Source organism: Phoca vitulina, unplaced genomic scaffold, assembly GCF_004348235.1.
Source record: "Phoca vitulina isolate PV1807 unplaced genomic scaffold, GSC_HSeal_1.0 scaffold81, whole genome shotgun sequence".
Lineage (NCBI taxonomy): Eukaryota > Metazoa > Chordata > Mammalia > Carnivora > Phocidae > Phoca > Phoca vitulina.
Window position 1 is genome coordinate 3,169,976 of NW_022589784.1, and position 19,664 is coordinate 3,189,639.

Here is a 19,664-nt window from a genome sequence, read left to right on the forward strand (position 1 = left end):
TCCAGATGAGCGGTCAAGGGCCAGCGCCTCCCGTGCTCCAGGCTCGGCTTCCCTGTTACTCACTCCCTGTGGCTGCGGAAACACACCACACGCGCACCTGACTTAAAACCAAACTTGTTTTTACGGTTCTGGGAATCAAAAGTCTGACATGGGCCTCATGGGTTAGAAACCAAGGTGTGGGCAGGGCCAGTTCCTTCCGGAAGCCCTGGAGGGGGGACCACCTGCCTGCCTTTTGCAGCTTCCAGAGGCGCCCATGTGGACTCGTGGCCCCTCCTCCACCTTTGACCCCTGCAGCTTGGCATCTTCTGCCTCCTTCCACCTCCTTCCAGGTGTTACACTGGGCCCACCTGCCTACCCAGGACACTCCCCGTCTGGGTATCACCAATCACAGGCACACCCCCTTTAGTCCTATAAAGTAGCCACCACAGGGACCGGGGCTGAGGATGGGCCATCTGTGGGGACCTTGTTCTGCACCGCCCCCCCTGCCCACAGTAAGAAAAGAGCTCTCTGGGAGGCCCGCCCTCAGCAGGTGCTCACCTGGCCCCACCCCCCGGGAGCCACACGGGCCTCCTGTGCCCGCATCCCTGCGGCCACCGCCCCTACCCTGCGTGGCACAGCTTCAACTCAGCACCAGGAGCCTGGTCCGATGTCGTTTATTCAGGTTCGTAACTCAGTAATCACAGAACCATGTCCTGACAGGCCCTGCATCTCCCGCTGCCGCTGTCCCCAGCAACCCCGTGGCTCGGCGTTAGGGCCAGCCGCGGCCATCTGGGCCACAGCCCGCAGGGACTGGGCCCATGCCGCAGGCCTACTCTCCTGCCCAGGGGCTCCGTGAACACGTACGGCGGCTGCCTCCCGAGCGCCCTCTCCGGGTGGCCGTCCCAGGCACACGTCGCAGCCGACCAGCGCTCCTCCCCCCTATGCCCGCAGTGCTCTGTGGGCCAGGGCAGGCAGTTCCGGAGGAGCGGGGGACCCCGGGAGGGAGGAGACAGCGTGGGGGGGGGTAGTGGTGGAGGAAGCAGGAGAGCATGAGACAAACCCACGCGGGCTAAAGCCGACCCTGCTTTTATTTCACGAGAGCTTCTCGATGGCCGCCAGGAGCTCAGGTTTCAGAATAGACGAGTCCGGTTCGGCCCCAGCGGCCCTGATGTCCGCTAGCACGGCTGCGTCCCACGAGAAGGTCAGGAGGGCCGAGGGCACCTGCGGTGGGACAAGAAGCCTCAGCCCCACTCCGGCCTTTACGTGATGGAGACTTCACGCTCGTTCCCTGGTGCCGGAGCCGGGGCCTCCCTCGCCCCGGGCAGCTCCCCGCCAGTGAGCGCGCCCACCACTGCTGGCCCATTCCCGCGGGCCGGCGAACACCCCAGCCAGCGGCCGTCCCTCCAGTCTGCCCGAGGGAGGGTCTGACCACCCCTCCCCAGCCCCAGTGAGGCCCTCCTCTCCCATCCATCTGCCTTGGTTCTGCTCCTCGGAGAACTCTAACACGCCTGCCGTGTTCCCACTCTCTAGGTGGGAAACCGAGGCAGAGACACGGCACTTGGGGGCATGCCGCACGTGCATGGGAAGGTGGGACTTGAACCCAGGGCCCCGGCTGCCCTCTCGGGGAGTTTGTGCCGGGCAGGGAAACCCAGAGACACTTCCCCGCCACCCCCAGCCCCAGGCAGGGAGCCCATCACTCACCAGCCCGCACTCGTTGAAGGCCAGGCTCTCGTCCTCCGACAACCTCTGCCCGCCCGAGGCCAGCAGGTCGAAAGGCAGCCAGTCGCTCTGCAAGGCCTCCCGGACGAACGCGTACAGGGCGGCCACCCGCTCCCGGGCGTAGAAGGTCCCTGGGTGGGCGGGACAGTCAGTGGGGCTGCGGTCCACAGGAGCACCCCCGGGGAGCACCCCAGGGCCTACCCCCCCTCCCGCCACAGCGCCGGCCCCACGGGCACCCACCCTGGAGGAGGCAGCCGTCGGGGAGGCGGACGCGCAGCAGCGTGTACGTGTACTTGCGCATCTCTCTCTGCTCCTCCCGCTCCCGCATGGCCTTCGTCCGCAGCACGCTCAGCCGCTCCACGGCCTCGGACCTGAGCTTCTGTTCCCGCTTGATCTCCTCCGCCGTGAGGTTGAAGAAGTCCCCGGGCAGGTCAAACTGGGAGGCCATGGGCGAGGGCCGGAAGACCCGGCACTGGCGGGCCAGGGTGGCCTGCACGGGCTCGGCGACCAGCAGCTGCTCCCTGTGCCTCTGCAAGCTCTGGGGCTGGGCCAGGGCGGCCTCGCTCAGCACGTAGAACTCCTCGGGGCCCTCTGGGGCGCGCACAGGGGTCACTCTGCTGCCGCGGGGAGAGCCCCCCACCCTGCTGCCCTCCTCCCAGCACAGCCAAGACCCTGCTCTACCTCCCTTACCCTGATCAGGAACCGGAAGCAGCGCCTTCTGGAAACCAATGGCCTCGAAAAACTCATGGGTCCCTTCCAGGCAGTTAATGCGCTCCTGAGGGAGTGGAGCCAGAGGTCACATGAGGCCCTGGGGTCTCTGGGAGGCCACTAGCCTCGCTGACCACCCTGCCCGGCTCGGAGCCCCCTGGTGTAGAGCAACTGCTAACGAGGTGAACCCGCTGAAGCCGTCCCCAGAGTGGAGCACGCTCGCCCCAACACAGGCTGCAGGGCGTCCAGCAGCGGCCCGCGGAGGTCACCAAGCAGGTGAGGGAGGCGGCTGAACTGCCAAAGGACAACAGGAGGGTCCAGAGGTGGGGGAGACCGGCTGCGTGTGGTGCTGGGGGCAGGAAGGGAGCAGGCGGCAGCCTCGGCCACCAGGGGACAGCAGGCGCCCTGTGAGCGGCACAGCTAACACGGGCCATGGTGGCGGGACCCTGAGGTTTCTCCACAGAAACCCCAAGTCTGCGTTTCTGGGAGAAATCGCACCAGTGCCAACGGCTTCCCGAAGCATTCAAGTTAAAGCCAAAACCCGCTGGGGGTGGTGCGCAGAGCAGACAATCCACGTTACGCACCACCCGTGTTCACAAAGCCCCGGGCCCCTGTCGGCCGCCAGCCCCGGAGGAGCCCTCCAGCTGCCTGACCGTGGCCCCCACGGGCCGGGGCGCCGTGCGTGCATGTGCGTGCATGTGCGTGCGTGCATGCGCAGGGCCCGGCCACGCTGGCCGCCTGGGGCAGCCTCACCTGGAACACTCTGTTCTGCAGCTTGATCTTCCTGTACTTCTCCTCCTCGGGGTGCAGGCAGATGTTGTCCAGGTACCTGGGGCGGAACAGGGAGCAGCAGCTGAAGGGTCCCACCTGGCCTTGTGGTGACAGTGACCCCAGAGGGGCACCATCGCACCTTGGCTGCCCCACGAAGCCCACCCCCTGGTGCTGACAGCCCCCACTGCTGCCCCTGACACAGCCCACCGGGGGACCGACCCCGGGCCTCCTCCTTGGTCCTGCCTCCCCTGAGGGCACCAACACACACAGCAGTGGGGTGCAGCACACAGAGCCAGAATGGACCACTAAAGCCTCTGGGTCCCCAGCAGCTCGTGAGCTGCATGGACTTCCTGGCATCCTTCCTCCCCCAGGCCTGTTTGAACAGAGGAGGGGAGTGGGGTGGCACCCTGCCTCCTTCACACATTCCTCTGATGATCCCAAAGGAAAGCCAAGCTTGGGACCCCCCGATTTGGTAAGCCCCTTCATTTTACAGACAGGTAAACTGAGGACCAGAGAAGCCAAGCCCCTTTTCTGAGGGCTCGGCGCGGGGCGGCCTGGCTGCACTCCCAGCGCTGTGTTCCTTCCAGACTCCCCCAGCAGGTTGTGGTGGGGGTTGGGGGGGGGGCGACACTCTGGTGGGAGGGCAGCTGCCCGCTCACTTGGCAATGGTGTCCACGCCCAGCTTCACCCTGTCCCGGTCTCTGTTGAATGTGTGGATCTTCATGATGGAGGCAGCCACAGGGTCGGTGGAGAAGTGCTGGGAGGAGGGAGGGAAATGCATCAGCCACCCCCTCCCTCCCCCCAGCAGCCCGGTCTCACTACTCAGGTGACATCAGTGATAATGGTCCCCTGGCAGGCCAGGAGCGTTGCCCTGAAACACACTCAACCGTGCGTTCTCAGCAGAGGAAAAGAAGGAGAGAGCCCTTCAGTGGCTTGGGCCTCATCCTGCCCTCACCTCTAGGCAAGAGGGGGCATCACACGCCAGACGATGCCCAGTTTCCCAGTTTAGTTGCCAGGGTGGGACAGAGAGGGGGACACAGACATGGCCCGGCAGAGAAAGCAGTGTGCAGAGGAGAGGCGCACACACAGCCAGAGGGGGTGTGTTCTCAGGACGCGGCGAGGCCAGGCCAGGCCTGAGTGCCCTGCCAGCCTCCTCGGGAACCACCACAGCCTCCCAGGGAAGAGCTGCTGCCCCGAAGGCTGCTCTCAGGTGTTTCCAGGAGACCCTTGGCCACGTTTAAATCAGGACCAGGGCCCGAGAGCAGACAAGGGACAAAGGAGCAGAACGTCCAGAAAGGACCCAAATCCATACAGGAATGTGCTTTGTTACAAAGGCAGACTTCACAGCTATGACCGAGAAGCAGGTGTTTTCAATAAAAGGGGGTGTTGGGGGAGGAGAAGGTGGGTAGCTATCTCATGCTCTTCAGGGTGAGAGCTTCTAATTGGATCGAGATGGTTTTTATGGATCAAAGTTTTAAACGTTAAATTACAAAACGCAAAACAGAAAAGCACTAGAAAAACCATGGAAAAATCATTTTAATTCCAAAGTGGGGAAGGCCTTTCTAAGTGTGCCACAAAACCCAGAAGCCATAGGATCAACACATTTAATCATAAAGATCAAAAACCTCTACGTGGCAAAGCGACCATGAGCACAAACCAAAAGTAAAAAACCAGGGGAAAATATTCACAATTCACATTATAGGCAAAAGACCGATTTCCCTAATATGCAAACAGTGCCTACAAATCAACTTCAGAAAAAGTCCAGGGGCTCCCGGGGGGCTCAGCCGGTTAAGCGTCCAATTCTTGGTCTCAGTTCAGGTCTTGATGTCAGGGTCGTGGGATCGCCTGCACTGGGCTCTACGCCGGGCATGGAGCCTTTTTTTTTTTTTTTTTTTTAAGAGAGAGAGGGCGCACACAGAGGGAGAGGGAGCAGCAGGCTCTCCGCCGAGCAGGGAGCCTGATGTGGGGCTCCATCCCAGGACCCCGGGATCATGGATCTGAGCCGAAGGCAGACGCTTAACCGGCTGAGCCACCCAGGCGCCCCGGGCATGGAGCCTACCTAAAACATACACACACATACAAACACACATACACACACACACATACATAAATAGCCTCACCCCCCAACAGAAAAATGAGCAAAGGATGCATTCTCATAGGAAAACACGGCCAATCTGAACCCAAATGAAGGAAATGCACAATAAAACTATCTTGAGATATTTCCACCTATCAATTCGGGTGAAGACGAAGAGTGTGCACACCCACAGGGACGGGGTGGGCACCGTGATGCGGTGGAGCGCGAACCCCTGGACGTGCGGCAGCCGCCGCTGCCCACACCGCACACACGCGTCCACCCAGCGCTCCCCCCTCCCCGGGGCACTACCGCCCCCCCCCCCCCCCGGACTGAGCCCAGCGCTCAAAGCAACGTGCGGCCCAGGCTCTGCGACACGTCCCCGCTCCCACCAATAAAAGACGCACTCCCGGCACACTCCTCAGCAAGGAGCTGGCTAAACGGCTACGGGACTTATGGTGAAATTGTTAACAACGCAGAACTTCCTCTCAGATGGTTCAGAAAAAACTAGAAAGGGGTGAGGGAGCAGATGGGGAATAACATTAACACCTGGGAACTCGGGGTAAGGCGCAACAGATGCCCTCGTGCTCACCCCTGGTCTTGCGAATACGTTCAGTTAACACGGGAGGGGGGCAGTAAGGAGGCAGATGGGAGTTAAGGCTGCTCATCAGCAGGCCTGAAAATAGGGAGATTAGCCTGGATTATCCTGGTGGGTGAAGCGTAACGTCGAGGTCCCTTCAAGGGGAAGAGAGGAGAGAGGCGGCCTGAGAAAGGCCGGGGCCTGGTGCGCGGGCTGTGGGGAGGGACAGAGACACCAGGGACAGCCTGGAAGCCGGCCAAGGCCGGGCCGCACTCTCCCCTGCAGCGTCCAGAAGGAACTCGGGCCCGCTGCCTCCTTGACTTCAGCCCGGTCGGTCGGACCGGAGGCAGGCTCCTGGCTTCCAGAAGCGGGAAGAATGGTGGGGGCCGGGGGGCGGGCAACAGCCTGGTGGGAGGGCAGGGGCCGTCCGCAGCCGTTTGAAGCCACCCGCGTCGTCAGAGCTCGTTACACCGGGGACAGGAAGCTCGGACCCTGGGTTCGGGGGTTCGACGGCGGTACCTATTGGGAACCTCTCTCTGGAAAGGGCCCGAAACCACTTGGGGTGGTCGCCTCCAGGAAGGCTGGCTTTTCTCCACCCACCCCGGTGCATTTGAATTCCGCTCCCCACAAACGCACTGCCTCTTCAGAAAGACGAAAGCAGACACCGTCCACAGGCAGAGGTGTCACCGAGGACCCGTGCCGCCCACCTCTCTGGAGCAGCTCCGGCCTCGGGACCCAGGGGGCGGGGGGACGGGGCACGGGGCTGCCACTCACCGAAAGGATGGCCTCTTTGATGTGGGCGTCCCGCTGGTCCTTCCTGAGCGTGGCCCCGGTGAGCGGGCACGTGAAGCACACGCTGGGCACCGCCAGGTGGGCTGAGCCTTCCTCTTTGGCCTCGGGCACCTGGGGGGTGGGGTGCAGGTGACTGAGCCCCTGGTCCCGACGCCGCCCCCTCTGCTTGTTAGCGCTGGGACACCCCGGCCCCGCACCGGAGCCCCCCGGCCGCCTTCCGCTCTGTAAAACGGCTCTGCGGGGCCAGCTCGCAACTAAACGACGGGAACAGAAAGTGTGTGGCGGCTTTGGACGCGGGGCGAACGCTCAGTGGCGCCCGCTGCTCCTGGTTCCCTGATCTCGTGAGGAGGAGGCCATGGTGGGCGAGTCAGGAGTCACCGCGCCCTAGATGAGTCCGGACCGCTCTCTGGACCTCCGTCCCTAGGCACCGTCTAGAGCCTCTTCCAGTCTAAAACGCAGTGAGACCTCGAGGGTCAGGCTGCTCAGAACACCGTTTCTGCCAAGCTCTCCTTTAAAGCCCACCTCCCCCAGCAAGGCCTCCATGATGACACCAGTCTCTGGACAGCCCTCCCACCTCCCCAGAAAACAGCTGAGGGCAGCAGTTGAGTGTGAAGGTCACAGTCAACCCCACCTTCAACCACAACCTGCCTCCACTGTTCCAGGCGGGGTTCCCCTAAACTGCCTTTGTGCACAAGGCCAGACATGACCTCTATTCACCCTGACATCTCCTCTGTGTCCCCCACCCCAGCATCATGTGCTTCCAGCCCAGCGCTGGGCACCCGGCTGGTAATGAGAAAATGGCCAATTAGACCAATGCGGGCGAGAACCAACTCCCTGCTCCAGGACGCCCCTCGGGTGTCCCACCGCCACGCAGATGTCGTTACCGTGTTGGTCCCTGGGGCCTCTGTGCTCGCGCTGACAGTCGCTTCAGCTCGAAGTTCCTTTCTCACTGGAGACAGGGCAGAGATGGGCAGGTTGTAGGCCCTGCTCTGTCCCCAGGCACACACCCCCGAGACCAGAGTGGGTCAAGTTCGAGTCCTTCCCCCGCTCAGGCCCCCCTGCCTGAGCCACCTCCCCCCTGCCCCTAGGCTTCCCCTGATGCCTGATGACCCCTGTCTCGGCACCCTTCTCCCCTCCTCAGCCTTCTAGACCCCAGCACCCTTGCACCTTTCCACCCTGCACTCCCCTCCACCCCAACGACTTGAGACTTTAAAGTCCCCAAAGTTGCTGGTCACGTAACTATTTCTATCCAGGGCCAAGCACAGGCCTCGCTCACCCTGGTTCCGGATGGACTCCTGCGACGTGGGGCCCCGGGCCCTTGGCTGCTTTTGTTCAAGCCGGGCCAGGGCTGCCGCGGCCGCCATCTGGGCCTCATCAGTGGGTCCCTGGCGGGGTTGCCGCAGTGCTGGCTGGTTGGGTCTTTCTTTGGGGGCCCTCTCCCTGGGGAGAAGCAGAGGCAAAGTGAGGTGACACGGGCTCAGACAGAAGAGCCTCTGTCCCTCTCCCACTTCTGCCCCATCAGACAGACCCGTCCCTCTTTCCCAGGGGCCACCTGCAGCCACTAGATGGTTCCAACACAGAAGATCCCCTGGGGGCAGATGGCAAGTCTGCTCCCAGCTCTGCCCCCAGGGGCAAGCCCTGCATGGGCCTGGGCCTCAGGGTCATGGCGGCTAAACGGGGGTAATGGCAGGCCCGCCAGAGCACAGCAGCGAGAAGGCACCCATCTCCTTCAAGAACCGAGCAGACTCAAAGGTGTCACTCCTCTCCTCCGTCCCTCCCCTGAGCAAGATCAGCCCTGCCAATCTACGGCAGCCAGGCCCCGAAGCTTCCTTCAGGGAGCACCTACAGTTTGCCCGGCAGTATGCCAGGTCACACGGCAGGTGCTGGGTTTGCACTCGCCTCCACCTGGGGAAACGAGCACGGGATGCGTGCTCCCGGATCTACACGGCACAGAAGTGACCTGGCCTTCCCCTGCGGAGAAGTCCTTCCTCACACCCTGCTCTGATTCACATGCCCTGCCTCCTTCCCTCAAGACCCTCTCCCGACCCCAGGACTTTCTGCGCAGCCAAGGCTCTGGGTTCGCGGCCTCACTCCTGCCCTGCTCAGATACACAGGCCTTTCGTGGCCCAAGGCCTCTGGGACCTGCTTCCTGCCCATCCCTGCCCCTCTGCCCACAGCCGACAACCTCACGTTGAAGAAAAGATGGATCATGTAGCCCCACCCTAGCCCCATGTGACATTTAGTTCTATAAAAACACCTGTTTTCAAGACACCTTACTCTTGAAGGCTCCACTGGGCAGCCACAGGGATCCTTCTAAAACCTAAGCCAAAGTTTGTCCCTCCTACACCAAGCCCTTCCACCACACGCACAACACAGTCCTAAAGCCTCCCCGGCCTGTAGGCCCTTCACACCTCTCGATCTACACTGCTTTCCTGCTGTTGTTCCCACAGGCCCAACTGGCTCCTACCGCAGGGCCTTTGCGCTTTCTGCACTTTCTGCCCAGAACGTTCTGTCTGCATGTGGGATGAGGAAAGAAGGTCTGGGAGTGGTTGGGCTGCTTCAGAGTGAGTGAGTGAGTGTGAGTGTGAGTGTGTGTGTGTGTGTGAAGATTGAATTTCACATGGCTGAACTTCACCTCCTCCGGCTCTCGGCTCAAATGTCTCCTTCTCACTGAGGGGTTCCGGGATGCCCTAACAGTCCCCCAAATCACTTGCTATCTCCTGACCCAGCGTATTTTTCTTCACGGCCCCGAGTACCACCTGACCTCTCACCACACGTGTGCTGGTTTATCTGTCCATATCTCCCCAACGGACGCGGAGCCCCGAGACAGCAGAGACCTTCTCTTACCCATGACAGCACTTGTCACACACCCTGAACCCCCAGTCTTGCCCCAAGCATGTCACAGAAGCCTGGATCTTCACGCGACTTCCCTCTTTTCTCCTCCCAGGCCTCTTGTCTGACACAGCCGACACCCACACGGCCCCCACCTCCTTCCTGTCACGCTCAGTCCCAGCTGCACCAGCCCCCACCTCTGCCCACTACTTGTCGAACAAATGAATGGACCCCCTTGTCTGGTCCACCCCTTCTCCCTGGCCCTCTCTTAAGCTGCCCTCCTCTCTCAGGCTCCCAGGACCTGATTCGGTCTACTGGGCTTCCCTCCCTGACTCAGGAACTTGGCCCTAGTGGGCCTCCTTTGTCCCACTCCCAGGAACCCCCAATCCCCATGACAGATGCCCTGATGCCATGTACCCACTCTCCCTCGCCCACCCCCGCTGCCTCATGATTCCCTTCCTGCCGCCTCCCTGCCTACCCCTCACTGCACACCTCTTCACAAACCCTTCCATTATTCCCCACGGATGCCACCCAGGACTGACATCTTTCTTCAGCCACTCCCCTTCCTAGACCCCACCCAGTCCCCAAAGCCCCTGCCCCCTCTACACTTCCTTTGCTCTTCCCAGCCCACCAGAGCCCTCCGTCTCCCGTCCTCCCCTGCTCCAGCTCTTCACACTCCTCCCCACTGAGTCTCCAGACTTGCCCCTGGCCCTTCTCTTCTCCGAGTCCTCCCCAGATGATCCACAGTGGCCTGGATGTGCACTCCACTGGCCTTCCGTCTTCTACCCTCTCCTCCCGGGTCGCCCTCAGGACCTCCCTTCTGACTCAACCTTCGCCCACAAGGTCCCCATCTCCTCCCTGTCACAGATGCCTCCAGCTCCCCACTCCACCACCACCCTGCCTCCATTTCCCTCCCAGACCTTCCTAAGCCGCTCCGACACCCCGCCCCCAATTCACCGAGACCTGTTCTGACACCGCGTCAGTCTCTCTGGCCTTAACCTCACTTACCCCGTCCTCCCTCACGCTCCAGAACCAGGGCCCAGACCCCCACCGCCATGGATGCTAAGCCTCCCCACTCTTTACGACCCCAGCTGTACTTGCTTCTCGCGGCTTTGTGTGCAGTCTCTGAACACCTAGATTCCTCCAAATCTAGGCGACGCCCCTTCGGGCCCCTTTCCAGTCCACATGTTCCCCTACGGTTTCTCCACTGACCCCCACCTCTCTGCACCCCGCCCCCTAGCTCCCGCCTCCCGCCCCGCCCCCCCGGCCCCCGCCCCCCCCCCCCCCCCCCCCCCGCAGGCTACCCCTCTCCCTTCTCCCACCCTCGTCCCCCCGTGCCCCGCCCCCCAGAGATCGCTCCCCACCCCCAGACGCTCGGACGCCCCTCCCCGCCCCTAGCCCTCTCTGGTCTCCCTGTCCCGTCCTTGCTCTCGGATCTCAAGCCTCAGCGCCGGTCACACACCCCACGGACTCCGTGAGCTTCTGACCAGGTCCCGCGCTCTTGAACTTGATGTCAGCTTTGATCTCCTGGAAGAATTTCTTCATGGTGGCGGCGGGCCCGGCGGCTGGGGGCCGCGGGGGGCGGGGGGGCGCAGGGCCCAGTCGGGGTGGGGCCTGCAGGAGCCAGCAACCGGAAAGAAAATACCTCGTTCCCCGGAAGTCCCGCCTTCAGGGTGCCTCCCACGTGACAATCGGCCGGGGGTGCCTCTCTAGCTCTCCGCGCCTCGCTGGCCTGCGGCGGCTGCTCTGCACCCTCGGGCCGCGTCTCGGTGCCTTTTCCGGACTCCGTTGCCAGGGGCGACGAGCGCGCTTCCCGCTGCAGGCTGCGCCGCGTTCCCCGAAGCGATGAACGAACGGATAGGGCGGGACCGGCCCACCGAGCTTGGTCCTGACCTTGTCCCTGCGCGAGAGCCTTCCCTGGCTTCCCCGCGCAGTTCAGTGTGGGGGCGTTCAGGGCCGTAGCGACCGTCCCCGTGCCCGGCGCCAGGGGTTCTCTCGGACACACGTGCTGGGGGACGTGGGAGAGGGCGCATGAGCGAGGACCTGGGGACCCACGGTGGCGCATCCCCACGGGGCTTGGGCCAAGGAGCCCTAACGTCATCCTGAGGGCCTTCACAGGATTTAGGGAAGAATCCGGTGCAGCCCAAACCAACCTTGCAGAGCTTTGGTTTCCTGTGAAATGGGGATAAGACTGGCACCCACCTCGTAGGACCCCATTGTAAAGGTCACGATGCCGTCACAAAGCTTTCAATAAATGTCAGACGTTATAATGACTTGCTCTGTTCATATCTGAGAGTCGGCTCTGTACCAGCAGGGAAGAAGACACAAATTCCCTGACCTCGCAGACCTCGTGGTGTTTTGGATGGGGTTGGGAAGACAGACAACGCGATAAGTAAAGTCTGTGGCAGAGCAGATGGTGTTAAGTGCTAGAGAGAAAAGATGGACGTTGGGACCAAGGGAGGGCGGGTGGGGACAGATTGCAGCATCACTTAAGGGGGGCAGGCGCAGGAAAGGGGAGGCCATTTTTGAGACCACGGGGGAAATGCTGATGTGTCTGGGCATCATATAATATAAAGGAACTACAGTTACTTTTTTAGGAGTGAGAAAAGGCACGGTGGTAGCTTCGGTTCATCTGGGTTTTGTTTTGTTTTCTCTTTTGACCTCTTTCATCCATTTTTCCCAGCCCCCTGCCTCAGGCAACCCACCATGGGCTCTCCTTATCTATAAGCTTGGGGGTGGTTCTTCGTGTTTCTTCTTAACTTTCTTTGTTTAGATTCCACATATAAGAGAGATCCTACACTGTTTGCTTTTCTCTGCCTGACTTGTTTGACTTAATGTTCTTGAGGTCGGTCCATGTTGTCACAAGTGGCAATTTCATTCTTTTTTTGGCAGAGTAATATTTCATTGTATATCCATACCACCTCTTCTTTATCCATTCATCCTTCGGTGGGCCCTTGGGTTGTTTCCATAGATGGCTATTGTGAATCGTGCTGCAATGAACATGGGGGTTGCACATATCTTTTCCAATTAGTGTTTTTGTTTTCTTCAGATACTCAGAAGTGTAATTGTTGGGTTACAATACTTCTATTTTTTTTTTTAATTTTTAGAAGATTTTATGTATGTATGTATGTATTTATTTATTTATTTATTTGACAGAGGATGAGTGAGGGATGAGCAGACTCTGTGCCAAGCTTGGAGCCAACTCAGGGCTCCATCCCACAATCCTGAGATCATGCCCTGAGCCGAAACCAAGAGTCAGACATTGAACCAACTGAGCCACCCAGGTGCCCCTGGTACTTCTATTTTTAATCTTTTGAGGGACCTTTACACTGTTTTCCACAGTGGCTATACGAATTTACATTCCCACCGACAGTACATGAGCGTTCCTATTTCTCCACATACATCCTCACAACACTTGTTTCTTGTCTTTTTAATAATAGCCATTTTAACAGGTATCAGATGATATTTTGTGGTTTCGATTTGCATTTTCCTAATAATTAGTTGATCACTTTTTCAGGTACCTGTTGGCCATCTATGTTTTCTTTGGGAAAATGTCTTCAGATGGAGGAAGGAGCCCTGGAGCCAAGGAATGGAGGCAGCTTCTAGAAGCTGGAAAAGGCAAGGAAACGGTTTCTCCCCTAGAGCCTCTAGAAGGAGCACAATTTGGCCAACACATGGATTTTAGCTCAGTGAGACTCATTTTGGACTTCTGACCTCCAAAATGGTAAAAATAAATTTGCATTATTTTAAGCCACCAAGTTTGTGGCAATTTGTTTCCTAAACAATAGATAAGGAAAGCAACCACTAGGCTGTACGACCCTAAGGATAAGTACTCATGTTTCTCACCAATTGACAGGGGAGGTTGTAAAGTTCCAAACACACTTGTCCATATCCCCACAGCTTGCAGAGAGAAGATTCAAACCCAGGACCAGCAGATCTAATGACACTTCAGTGAGGTGCTTCTCAAATCATAATGCACACTGGAGTCCCATGGAGAGCTTGTTTAAATGTACATTCTGAGGCATAGGTCTTGAGTGGGCTATGATTCTGCATCCCCATCCTCTCACCTCCCACCCCCCGGGTGAGAGTGCAGGAGGCTGGGCTAGGAGGACTGGAACTTCCCCTGGCACTGAGCGGGCCGGAACAGATGAATATGTTACTCTTACAGCTCAGGTGGGGAGAAGCTCTTGGGTAAGTAGAATCCAACACTTGGCGGGGGAGGGGGGGCTCCAAACCCCCAGTGCTACCCCACTGCCTCGGTTTCCCCATCTGGGAAGCAGGGATGACAACTAACATGGGAATGAAATTAACTACGTTCATAACATACTACATAATGCAGGGGCGCCTGGGTGGCTCAGTCGTTGGGCATCTGCCTTTGGCTCATGTCACGATGCCAGGGTCCTCCAGATCGAGACCCGAGTTGGGCTCCCTGCTTGGTGGGGGGCCTGCTTCTCCCTCTCCCACTCCCCCTGCTTGTGTTCCCTCTCTCTCTGTCTCTCTCTTTGTCAAATAAATAAATAAAATCTTAAAAACAAACAAACATACTACATAATGCAGCCTGGGGGTACCTGCCTGGCTCAGTTGGTGGAGTGTGCGACTCTCAGTCTTGGGGTCGTGAGCTCAAGCCCCACATTGCAGGTAGAGGTTACTTAAAAAAAAAAATAATAATAGGGGTGCCTGGGTGGTTCGGTCACTCAAGCATCTGCCTTTGCCTCAGGTCATGATCTCAGGGTCCCGGGATGGAGCCCCGCATCAGGCTCCCTACTCAGCGGGGAGTCTGCTTCTCCATCTCCCTCTGCCCCTCCCCTGCTTGTGCTCTCTCTCTCAAATAAATAAATAAATCTTTTAAAAAGAAAAAACATTTAAGGAAATGATTCAAAACGTTATAAAGATGGGCATCTGGGTGGCTCAGTCTGTTAAGCTTCTGCTTTCGGCTCAGGTCATGATCCCAGGGTCCTGCCTGAGATTGAGCCCTGAATGGGGCTCCCTACGTCGGGCTCCCTGCTCGTCAGGAGAGTCTGCTTCTCCCTTTCCCTCTGCCCCTACCCCTGCTAGTGTTCTCTCTCTTGCTCACTCTCTCTCTCCAATGAATACATAAAATCTTTGAAAAAAGTTATAAAAATAATAATGTGGCCTGGAACATATTGGCTGCTCAATAAATGTTACTGATTTTTTGAAGAATTTATTTTATTTATTTATTTATTTTAGATTTTGTATTTATTTATTTGACACAGAGAGAGAGACAGTGAGAGAGGGAACACAAGCAGGGGGAGTGGGAGAGGAAGAAGCAGGCTTCCCGTTGAGCAGGGATCCCAACGGGTGGCTCAGTCGTTAAGCGTCTGCCTTCGGCTCAGGTCATGATCCTGGGGTCCTGGGATCGAGCCCCACGTTGGGATCCCTGCTCAACGGGAAGCCTGCTTCTTCCTCTCCCACTCCCCCTGCTTGTGTTCCCTCTCTCACTGTCTCTCTGTGTCAAATAAATAAATAAAATCTTTAAAAAAAAAAGAAAAAAAGATTTTATTTTTAAGTGATCTCTACACCCAACGTGTGGCTTGAACTCATGACCCTGAGCTCAAGAATCACAGGCTCTACCCACTGAGCCAGGCTGGTGCCCCTAAGTGTTACTTATCATTGTACTTGGCTAAGTGGGTAGTAAATATTTCCTCATGATAGTCCCGCAGTAAACTGGGGACCAAGTCTGTAGCACACAGTAGGTGCTCAGAGCACCTGCTGGTTAGAGGGGGCTGTGTCCTGCCGTTCTGGGAGGGCAGTGGTGGTGCCAGCCTGCCTGTTCTGGCCAGGTGCCAGGCCCCATTTCTTAGGAAACAGGAAGTAACTTTAGGGAATAGGAAGTAACCTCCTCAGGTGATGATTAACTACTCAACCATTGTCTTCACTGGCCTCTGGTCTGGCAGGAAGACATGGATCCTCTCCTGCCTCAGCCTGCCACTTTGGGGGTCCCTCCCCACCTGGGAGCACGCCGTCCCCAGCTTTCATCAAAGCTTCCTCATTTCCTAGCTGCTCAATGTAGCTCAATGAGGTCTGGGCAGGGAGTCTGGTTTTCTGCCCTGGTTCAAGGTCTGGGGGAAATGTATGCACAGAATCAGGAGGGCTTTGGAAAGGGGGACCTGCAGACATGACATTTGAGCCCCTGGACTCCATGTCTGACCTCAGGCAAGGCGTGCCCCGCTCTGGGCCTCAGTCTCTCTACCTACCTAATTCAGGCCCCTCCTCACCATTTTCCTCATTCCTTGTTCAACTTCCACATTTGTGTCCTGTGTGATTTAGCAAATATAAGATATAGGACACCCCTTAGATCTGAATTTTTTATTTTTATTTTTTAAGATTTTATTTATTTATTTGACAGAGAGAGACACAGCGAGAGAGGGAATACAAGCAGGGGGAGTGGGAGAGGGAGAAGCAGGCTTCCCGCTGAGCAGGGAGCCCGATGCGGGGCTCGATCCCAGGACTCTGGGATCATGACCTGAGCCGAAGGCAGACGCTTAACGACTGAGCCACCCAGGCGCCCCTAGATCTGAATTTTTGATAAAGAAATATTTTAATGGTATCTATATAACATTGAGTTACAATTTTAACCATTTTAAAGAACTATGAATCAGGTATTTCTATTTGATGATATTTATTATTAATTATATTTTTACTGTTGTAAAATATACATAACATAAAATTTACCCTTTCAACCATTTTTAAGTGCACAGCTCAGTGGCATGAAGCACACTCACACTGTTCTGCAACCACCCCCACCCTCTGTCTCCAGAACTTTCTATCTCCCCAAACTGAGACTCTGTCCCCATGAAGCACGGACTCCCCACCCCCTGCCCCAGCCCTGGCTCCCACCATCTCCTCTCTGTCTCTGTGGACAGGACTCCTCTGGGGACCTCCTGGGAGTGGGGTCCTGCAGGATGTGTCCTGCTGTGTCTGGCTTATTTCATTGAGCATAATGTCTTCAAGGTTCATGCATGTTGTTGGATGTGTAACAAATAATTTTCTAGTATAGGCATGTCACAAATATTGCATGAGACAAACAGAACATACTTATACTGGAAAGGTATTTGTTGTGTATCTGCAATTCTGATTTAACTGGGCACTCTGAATTTTATCTGACAATTCTACCTTCTAGTCCTTCTTAGCCCGGGAAATCATTTTTAGACACAGCTTTGTTGATATATAATTTACATACCCTAAATTTCACCTGTTTTAAGGATACAATTCAATGAATCTCATTGTATATTTGCAAAGTAGTAAGACCATCACCACAATCTAGAACATTTCCATCATCCCAAAAAGAAACCTCATACCCCTTTGTATGAAATTATAAATTTAACTCTGGATTCCTACCCCTAGCTCAAGGCAACTACTTTCTGTCTTGAAAGATTTGCCTTTTTTGGACATTCCATCAAATGGCCTATGATGTTGGAGAATATGTGACCTTTTGTCTGGCTTATTTCACTGAGTATAGTGTTTTTGAGGCTCATCCAGGTTGTAGTGTGTGTCGGTGCTGCTTTTCTTTTCATTGCTGAATAGTGTTCCTTGTAAGGATATAGCACATTGGTTTTATCCATTCACCTGTTGATGGACACTTGGGTCTTTCCACTTTTTGGTTGTTGTGAATCATGCTGTGATGACTATTAGTGTACAGGTATTTGTGGGGAATGTGTTTTCATTTCCCTTGGGTAGATACCTAGGGATGGAATCGGTGGGTCATGTGGCTAAGTCTATGTTTAACTTTTTTTTTTTTAAGATTTTATTTATTTATTTGACAGAAAGTAAGAGACCACAAGCAGGGGGAGCAGCAGAGGCAGCGGGAGAAGCAGGCTCCCTGCTGAGCAGGGAGCCCGATGAGGGACTCAATCCCAGGACCCCAGGATCATGACCTGAACTGAAGTCAGACGCTTAACCGTCTGAGCCTCCCAGGCGTCCCTGTGTTTAACTTTTAAACAAAAGTCTTTTTGAGCTATATTTCACGTGCATAAGGATGTATCTTGAGACTTAAGTATTATCTTTGTACCCTGTGATCAAATCTCTCCAGTGTTTTCCCAGGAAGCTAAAGTAAAAGCCAAACTTCTCACACATGTTCACAAGGCACTAGGATAGGTCCTCCATGGACCCCTATAGCCTTACCCGTCTGCCCCACTCACTTGCTCCATCTTCTCTAGCTTAGACGTTTGCATTTGCTATCCCCTCCGCCCTGAGTGCCCTCTCTGTATCCACTTCACTCTATTGGCCAATCTCTATTAACCCTGCGAGTCTCCAGTTAAACTACATCCTCCAGAAAGCCCTTCCTGGTCCCTCCCCCACTACTCAGCATTTTCTTAAGCACTCTGGCTCCTTTACTTCGAGTTCCTACCAAGAGCCCTCCTTAGAACGAAATTGACAGAGCAGGTAACAGCATCTAGTGCTCCCAGTATTTCTGATGGCCAGGCACAGTTTACAGCGCTTTAGGGGTGATGAAGTCACTTAACTTTTACGCCCCCCCAAGATTGGTACCATTACGAATCCCATTTTAGAGGTGGGTAGACTAAGGCACAGAGGCTAAGGAATTCGGCCACGGGGTGCGAAACACATTTTTCTTGAATGAACAGCCATATCGGGTATCTTGCGGCTCCCGCAACCGGTGCTCAAAACCTTTCCGTGAGTGAAGAAGTGAGTCCTCGGTGCACTCTGTAGGTGTTTATCCCAAGAACGCCCCAAGCCCCGCCCCTTCCCCGAGCCCCACCCCTCGGACCGGCAATGGCGCGTCCCTATTTTGAGTTGAACCTCTATCACATTATCCAATGGCGAAGAGCTGCTTAAACCCCGCCCCCCATTGTAGCCAATGCCCGCTCCTTACCTTGAGGCCTTCTGGAGTGGTAGCCAATGGCCTGCGGCTCTCTGTTCAGCCCCGGCTCCGGGGAGCGGGACGCCTTCGGTGCCCCGCCCCCTACGTGGATTAGGCCTTCTTTCGGTGGCAGCCAATAGCCTGCCTCCTACTTAAAGCCCTCCTTCTGTGGAGGTTCATGGCCTGCTCCTCTGCCCTAGGCCCCGCCCCGAAGAAGCCTGGCGACCCGCCTAACCACTCCCTGAAAGTCTCCGTTTCCCTCCTCCCATCTTTCCCCTTTCACCTCCCATAACCTACGCCCCGCTCCCATTAGGCCTCTGGGTCACGCCCCTTGGCTCTACCCGTTACCCAATCCCGTTAACTTGCTCAGCTCCAACCCCTATTCTCATTGGTCCCCGTGCTCCTCTATCCCCGCACGTGGTCCTGAGCGACGGCGTCTCCCGCCCGTGAAGGCCGGAGGGCGGGACTTCCGGAGGCGCGCAGTCCAATAAGCACGCGCCGGCTCTCTGCCCAGGCGGTCGCCCCCGCCCCCTCGGCGCCCCTCTCCCGCCCCCGGCTTCGCCTCCCGCTGCCGCCGCCGCAGCCGCTACCGCTGCCGCCGACGCCGCCGCTGCTGCCGCCGCTTTCTGCGGCCTGGGCCTCCCGCCGCCAGCATGCCGCATGCCTTCAAGCCCGGGGACTTGGTGTTCGCCAAGATGAAGGGCTACCCGCACTGGCCGGCCCGGGTGAGGCCGCGCGGGAGATGGGCCAGGCGGGGGGGTGGGGCAGTAGGGGCCCGGGCCTGAGGGACCCGCGCGCCGGGGGTCGGGGGGGTTCACCGAACCCCAGGGACCCGCACAACAGGGGGCTGGGGGGCCCTGGGCCTGAGGGGCCCGGGGGGCGGGGGGTGGGGGGGGGGGTCCCCGAACCTCAGGGACCCGCACAACAGGGGTCTGGGGGGTCCCTGGGCCTGAGGGATTCGCGCGCGGGGGCTCTGGGGGCTCCGGGCCTGAGCGACCCGCGCAACGGGGGCTTGGAAGGGGTCCCCGGGCCTGAGGGAGCTCGCGCCGGGGGCCTGGGGGTCCTGGGGCCTGAAGGACCCCACGCCGGGGGCCTGGGGGTCCCGGGGCCTGAGGGAGCCCGCGCCGGGTGCCTGGGGGTCCCGGCGCCTGAGGGACCCCGCACCGGGTCTGAGGGCCCCCGGGCCTAAGGGAGCCCGCGCGGGGATCTGGGGGTCCCGGCGCCTGAGGGACGCTGCACCGGAGTCTGCGGGTCCCCGGGCCTGAGGGAGCCCGCGCGGGGTTCTGGGGGTCCCGTGGTTTGAGGGACCCCGCCCAGGGGACCTGGGGGTCCCGGTGCCTGAGGGAGCCCGCGCCGGGCGTCTGGGGGTCCCC

The 19,664-nt window shown here is 57.8% G+C and overlaps 2 protein-coding genes across 11 annotated transcripts in view; one reads left to right on the forward strand and one right to left on the reverse strand.

The window, feature by feature from the left end:
• Positions 1 to 1,049: 1,049 nt before the first annotated feature.
• Positions 1,050 to 18,516, reverse strand: UBXN6 (UBX domain protein 6). 6 transcript variants are annotated; one of them, XM_032394772.1, is made up of 10 exons: positions 10,915 to 11,091; positions 7,897 to 8,060; positions 7,505 to 7,569; positions 6,603 to 6,731; positions 3,837 to 3,934; positions 3,160 to 3,235; positions 2,389 to 2,473; positions 1,939 to 2,289; positions 1,681 to 1,829; positions 1,050 to 1,200 (listed from the first exon to the last, which is right to left on the reverse strand). In XM_032394772.1, the coding sequence occupies exons 1-10, from the start codon at positions 10,995 to 10,997 to the stop codon at positions 1,072 to 1,074; spliced, it is 1,329 nt and encodes a 442-aa protein (XP_032250663.1). In that variant the 5' UTR covers positions 10,998 to 11,091; the 3' UTR covers positions 1,050 to 1,071. The 6 variants fall into 6 exon arrangements, with proteins under 6 accessions (XP_032250663.1, XP_032250664.1, XP_032250662.1 ...); XM_032394773.1 differs by lacking the exon at positions 10,915 to 11,091 and adding an exon at positions 18,304 to 18,516 and having other exon boundaries at positions 1,939 to 2,473; XM_032394771.1 differs by having other exon boundaries at positions 1,939 to 2,473.
• Positions 18,517 to 18,859: 343 nt separating this feature from the next.
• The window catches only part of HDGFL2 (HDGF like 2), a 19,799-nt gene continuing 18,994 nt past the window's right edge, over positions 18,860 to 19,664 (forward strand). For 4 of the 5 annotated variants that reach the window (XR_004298122.1, XR_004298123.1, XM_032394430.1 and 1 more), the window contains exon 1: positions 18,860 to 19,016. Coding sequence is in view for 3 of the 5 variants with exons in the window: in XM_032394430.1 (XP_032250321.1) it covers positions 18,945 to 19,016 (72 nt within the window). In the remaining 2 variants the exon portion in view is untranslated. The remainder of the gene's footprint in view (positions 19,017 to 19,664) is intronic. The other variant, XM_032394432.1, reaches the window with a different exon arrangement.